Genomic DNA, 6,432 nt, shown 5'->3' with positions numbered 1-6,432 from the left:
GCCGGTGAAGAGCGCATTCCCGTCGCTGCATCCGTCACCCCCCTGGAGCTCACACCACTCACAACTTTCTTCCCCAAAGCACTACTCACAAACCCTCCCTGACCCACCATGGACCACCTCTCTAAGCCGCCGCAAGGGATGGAAGGATCAGAGAACGGATGAGTGTGTAGTGGTAGGATAGGTGAAGAGGCCCGATCTTTCCCGTGCCCATAGATATAGTAGGCCAAGGTTCCCTTCCAAACGACCTCTCCCATATCAAAAACAGAATCGATGCTAATAACCATGAGTAATAAGCCATAAATGTTCAGTTTCCTAATAACTACAGCGAAAATAGCTCCCTTTCCCTCATATGGATCGTAAACGCCAACAGCAAAAAACTACAATCGGTGCATCAATCAGCTCACGCTGATGACTCCTACTGTCATCTGGCAGGATGAAAAAACGTTCATTTCTACAAATACTGCCTTAGAATCATGAAAGTATATTACTCTATTCCCCCCTATTATAAGGAAAACACCATCAGATTCCAAAGAAATAATCGAAGGCATGGCTACTCCATGCTGAAATTTCTCGCTGATTCCTACTGCACTTGATTGCCCTTCCAAATTAACAAGCTCAGTATCCAAATCCCCATTACATTCAACACAAATTCCGGAACCAGAGCCAGCCAAATCCGCGGAAACCGGATCAACAAAAGATCCAGAAGATCGTTTCGATCCTCCCCCGAAAGGATTAGAGAGGATCTCACCTTCCAAATTACCAAACAACTCCGACGCTCTTCTCCTCGAAATCTTCAGGCAGTTTCTTCGATCCGCCGCCCCGCGTAGAATCCGCCACGATCTTGCTCGAATCTCCTCCCAATCACTCGCGCTGAAGAGGCCCCCGATGAGGCCCACTGTAGGAGGATCGGCCCCTCCTCCCGGCTTCGCCGGCGCTGTCGCCGCCATCACACGCGCTCCCTTGCCACCGCCGCCAGATCGCCTTCACGATCGTGGGAGCCCATGGGTTTTTTTGTTGTAAAATGGCTACGGGGCGTTTTGCGTTTCAATTATGATATAATTAATCTAAGGCGGTTGCGCCCAATATGCACAAACTCCTTGTCTTGTACTCCACACCGATGATGCGTTCTAGGATAGTCGTGGGCCACCCTGTGGCCTCTCGGCCGAGTCTTCCCTCTGTTGCTATGCCCCGTGGACGTGGCATTGTCATTGTTGGTTGTTTGTTGGATTTTATGGATTTTGCCAAACAAGGTTACTTTTTATCACCCTGACATGTGCTCATCCTTTGAAAGTGGTGTTCTATGCTTGTTCGTTGCCCTCGTATTGGACATATTTGCACAAGAAAGTGGACTGTGACACATTGAAGTGGTTGTCATAGAAGGTCTTAGAGCTGGCTCGTGTGCACTTGGGTGCGGTGCTTGTGATAATGTTGATGGAGCTTGGTTGCTACTTCTATTTTGCTTGTCCCTATTATCTTTCCATACCGCCTGTAATGATGGCAGTGGTAGCGGGGTTTTGTCGCGTAGCAAGTGTTTCGAGTGCGAGCACTTTAGAACGTGTTTCCTGATAGTGTTTCAAACTTGTTGTTTCTCTTTCACATAACCTTTATCTTGTACTTCCTCCGTTCCTAAATATAAGTCTTTTTAGATATTCCAATATGGACTAGATACGGATGTATATGTCCGAGTGCAAGCACTTTAGAACGTATTTTCCTGATAGTGTTTCGAACTTGTTGTTTCTCTTTCACATAACCTTTATCTTGTACTTTCTTCGTTCCTAAATATAAGTCTTTTTAGATATTTCAATATGGACTAGATACGGATGCATATAGACATAGTTTAAAATGTAGATTCAGTCATTTTACTTCGTATGTAGTCCATATTGAAATCTCTAAAAAACTTATATTTAGGAACGAAGGGAGTAATAGACATACTATTTTTGTTGCCCAATAGAAAGAGGGAAGGCCCAATGGAAAACGTTCCAATTAGAAAAGCTTACGGTCCAACAAACTATAGAAAGCATGAAAAAGAGGGAGTTGCCATTATTAACGCAAAATTCTTATCCAAAGCTTCAAACCACATACACCAATTAATGCCGGCTAGCACTGTTACACCCAGAAATAGAATACAAAATCGCAAGGCGCCAGGCATGTCAAACTCTCTATCCCAATCACTCCATCCTTGTACGTATCACACAACCACATCCACAGCCGCCTCAGTCAGCCACCAAGCGGCTGACGTGGTAAGCTACCAACAAAAAGATTGCAAGCTGCCTCAGTCAGCTCATCCTCTCACCATGATTAACAGTAAGTTCTAGTTGATCTTCGCGCAGAAGCTAATCCCCACCGAAGAGAGGAGAGACGTGATATGATAATAAAAGAATAAAAAAAAGTGTCGTCAGTTTACTGGATCCTGATCCGCGTCAGGTGGGGCCAGCTGTCCGGCCATCTTATCCGTTAGGTACGGCCATGAGACACGTACGCTCCCCGTCGCCTGTGGGCCCCTGCCGACGAGCTGTCACATAACGGCGGTAGTACTTAACTCCATTCTTTAAACCGCTCTCTTTTCTTTTCTTCTTGCTTTTGCACACGTACGTTACGTGCTAGCACTAAGTGCATCCGGTTGCTTGGTGTTGGAGGCAGCACATCAGAACGCGAAGCTCACGCCGCCGCCGGTGGCACTGGCGCGGCGGTCGGACCGCACGGCGGCGGTGGAGGCGCCCTTGGCGCAGAAGCTGCTGCCGGCGTCCTCGTCCATGAAGATCTGCCTGCACCGGCACTCCACGCTGCAGAACGCCTTGTCACCTCTGCAGTAGTACCATGGATCTACATCAGACATGAACGAACAAACTAGCTAGATCGGTTGTGCATCGATTATATAGGAGGTAGCTTCTTGATGCAGCTGCACGTGCAATCTAGCTAGCTAACCTGTACATGTAGATGTCATTGTTCTCGGCTAGATCCTTGTGGCACAGCAAGCAGCGCTGCAAGAAGGAACCCGTGCTTGCGGTGGGCCTCGCTGCCGGCGACCAAGGGGACGAGGAGATCTTGGGGCTATGGAGAGTGGCCTTGCTGATGATCTTGGCCTTGATGGAGTTGCTCTCGTGGGTCTCTAGGAGAACGCTCAGGCCAGCCATGAAGGGGATGCCTATCTTCTCGCTAGCTAATCAAACTCTCTCCTAGCTCCTCTCTACTTCGAGTGCGAGATCTTTTCTTTCAAGGGAGGGGGTTGGTGCTTATAAAGAGTGAGGAGTGTGTGTGCTGCGGTATTGAACATGTAGAGGAAGGGACGCTGCTCGCCAGCATCCGTTGGCTCGTTGGTTGGTCTGGGCGCACGCCCAGAAAAGGCAAGGGAGACAGCCCCCTGCCAGTTGTCGTAAGGAAACAGGGGATTCTCCTCCCTGCACATGCCTAACAGAAAAGAAAACAGGGGATACACATCGCGCGTCGGTCCTACGCTAGCCCTTGGTGGGCGCCTCCTTCATCCTCCTTTTTCTCCCCAACCTGACGCGGTGGCTCCCTTCTTCGTCCCCTCGTCCACCCCCCCCCCCCCAAGAACGCCATTGACACTAGATTCAGAACTCCATGGCTACAGCTGAAGTTTGACCCAGCCTCAAAAATCCAACAGCACCTACCAGGAAACTCTTGCCCCACACCTCCTCCCCTGTTAGCCCTGCCTTCTCCTACATCTGCTGGTAAGTGTATGTTCATCCTTCCCCCCATGGCCAACCTCTTTGCTGCACCAAAAAAAAAAAGGATTTGCAAGTCAAAAAAAGCATAAGACATAGGAGGGACAAAAAAAAGGTCAAAAAAGCATAGGAATTGTAAAGAATTAGCATCCACATGGTTAGCAAAAGACTCAGATCTGGAAAAGCAGGTGTTGTTCCAAAAAAACACATGCTTGTGGGCAAGTTGAGTCGACAGGGTTGGCAAGTTGAGTTATATCTGCAGGCAAGTTCTGTTTCCCCCCCCCCCCCTAGTTTTTGTTGGGATGTATGCATTTGCACTAGTTTTTGGGAAAAATGTAGGCAAATCATGTTCTTTTCGCAGGCAAATGTTGTAGTGTAAAAAAATTGGGCAAAGTACTGTAATGTAATGTAGGCAAGTCTTGTCCTAGTTCAGGCAAGTGCTGTAATGCAATGTAGGCAAGTCTTGTTCTAGAACAGATAGTAGTACCTAATAAGATGCCTTCTTTTGGGCATTGTGAAAAAAAATTCAAGATCAGATGTAAAATTTCATGTATAGTGGGGCTAGCCAAGTTGATGAGATAAAAAATGTGGGCAAGTACTGTAATACAAATGTAGGCAAGTCTTGTTTCTACTGCATGCAAGTGCTATAAACAAAGAAGTTTTTATTCAGTAATGCAGAAAAAGATATGTAGCATGAGAGATGGGTGGAGAGAAGTACCTAATAAGTTGCCTTCTTTTCGACTTCCTTGCCAACTTCACAACCTTACTACCAATAAGAAACGGTGCTTCAGTAATTGTGAATCATGTATACAAAACCTGTGGCAACCCCAGATAGAACTTTGGCAGAAGTGAACCAGAAAGTTATGAGACATTAGGCAAGTGAACTTCATAATAGTATAAGAAAGACTACATAGTATTCTTCTGCCTTGTTCATATATCTGCCACTATAACTTCATTCAGACACGAAGAAAATGGAGAATCATAAACCATCTCTTTCGCTTTTTCGCATTTCCTGATAAAAGAACAAAGGATAAACAGAAAGAACAAAGGATAAACAGAATCATAAATCATAGTTGCAGAATGAAAGGCATTGAAAGATATTAGTGCAAAAACAGAAAATGAACATTCGTTATTGCATCAAATCTGTATTGAACATTTGCTTCTAGAGTTGCCTTATTAAGTTGCCTGTACAATCATTATTTCCTTTTTTGTCAAAACAGGGTGGAGATGATTGACTTAAATGAAATGCCTGATGATGATGGTCATTCTGAAGTGCGTTTTACGGGTGGAATTGGAGTTGAAGACCCCATGTACTGCACGCAGCCTAATGCCCCACTACCTGGTGGTGTCTACAATGAAGTTGTAGGGGAATCGCCTAATCCCATCAGCACCCAACATGCTCCTGCTGCACCTGAAGAAGCTATGCAGACAGAAGGTGATACTTTTGATGACACCACCACAATTGGAGAGACAGGTGGAACTATTGGACAGGGTGTTGTGGGAAATGACAATGATGATGAAGCTTGGTCACAACCAAAAGAGCCTTTCATAGGCATGAGGTTTGATACTCTCGAGGGTGCAAAAGAACACTATAATGCCTATGCTCTCCGACTTGGGTTTTCAATCAAGATGAACACTTCCAGGAAATCAACAAAATCTGGTTTGCTGGAGAAGCAACAATTTTTTTGCAACAAATACCGAAAACCGAAAGTTGATGACGGAGGTGCGGAAACTGCCCCTGTCCTAGATGTGATTGAAGATTTGAATGCAAATGGCAATGATGTTGAGGATGATGAGATTGTCTTCCTTGATGATGAGTGTAAAAAGAAGAAGAAACCTAAGAAAAGAAAGCGAGATACAATAGTCCAAACAGGGTGCAGAGCAAGAATGGTTGTGAAGTTAATGGACAGCCGGTGGGAGGTGATTTTCTTTGTTCGTGAACACAATCATGCATTGGTTGACAAACCATCACTAACTAAGTACCTCCAATCACATCAAGGGATTCCTCCGGAAGAAAAACTATTCCTGAAGAATCTTCATAACTGTAATTTGACCACAGGTCTGTGCATACATTCAACCAAAAAAACTCTGTTTTCTTAGGAGAATTTTTTCATAAAGTTTCCTGTTATTATTTTGCAAGTTGCTTGTACTTAGTTCCTGTTTTTGCCAACTAATCTGGTATCACATGGGGAACTTTTTGTGGTTTCTACAAAATTGCTTGCAATTAAGTAGGCAAACTTTGTGGGTCCTCTCAAAAAATAATTTACACGGAGTTGCCTTTTTTGCTCCCTGCAAGTTGCTTGTTCTGTTTTAAGCAAGTTGCTTGCACATACTTATTGTGTTTACCTTTGCGTCCCATGTAAGAATACAGTCTATTTTAGCCCATTGTACAACCTATAGAAAAAGGAAAAACAAACCCTTGGCATCCTAGAGGCGAGGCAAGTTCTTGTATAAGAAAGTAGGCAACTTGTGATTCTTGTAGTGTAAGCAACTTCACGAGTTTCTGTGGTAGTTAGTAATTTGAATAACTAGCTTGCTTTGTGTTTCTTCATGCAAACAAAGCCTAATTTTTTCATGTATTGTTGCAGGGCGTATGACAAACATCATGTCTGAATTTTATGGGTCAGAGCTAATCGTGCCTTATGCAACTAAAGCAATATCAAATCTGAAATCCGGCTTGAACAAGATGGCAAGAGGGAAGGAGATATGATTGAGACAGTTGCTTACTTCAAGGATCAACAGAGAA

At 44.8% G+C, this 6,432-nt stretch overlaps 1 protein-coding gene across 1 annotated transcript; it reads right to left on the bottom strand.

Moving 5' to 3' along the window:
* Positions 1–2,013: 2,013 nt before the first annotated feature.
* On the bottom strand, positions 2,014–3,290 carry LOC125515966 (FCS-Like Zinc finger 3-like). The gene is made up of 2 exons (XM_048681441.1): positions 2,926–3,290; positions 2,014–2,804 (listed from the first exon to the last, which is right to left on the bottom strand). The coding sequence occupies exons 1-2, from the start codon at positions 3,132–3,134 to the stop codon at positions 2,645–2,647; spliced, it is 369 nt and encodes a 122-aa protein (XP_048537398.1). The 5' UTR covers positions 3,135–3,290; the 3' UTR covers positions 2,014–2,644.
* Positions 3,291–6,432: the final 3,142 nt, after the last annotated feature.

The sequence above is a fragment of the Triticum urartu genome, chromosome 6 (assembly GCF_003073215.2).
Source record: "Triticum urartu cultivar G1812 chromosome 6, Tu2.1, whole genome shotgun sequence".
NCBI classification, from domain to species: Eukaryota; Viridiplantae; Streptophyta; class Magnoliopsida; order Poales; family Poaceae; genus Triticum; species Triticum urartu.
The sequence above is the reverse complement of the archived record's forward strand: the minus strand, read 5'-3'. Positions and strand labels throughout refer to the sequence as shown.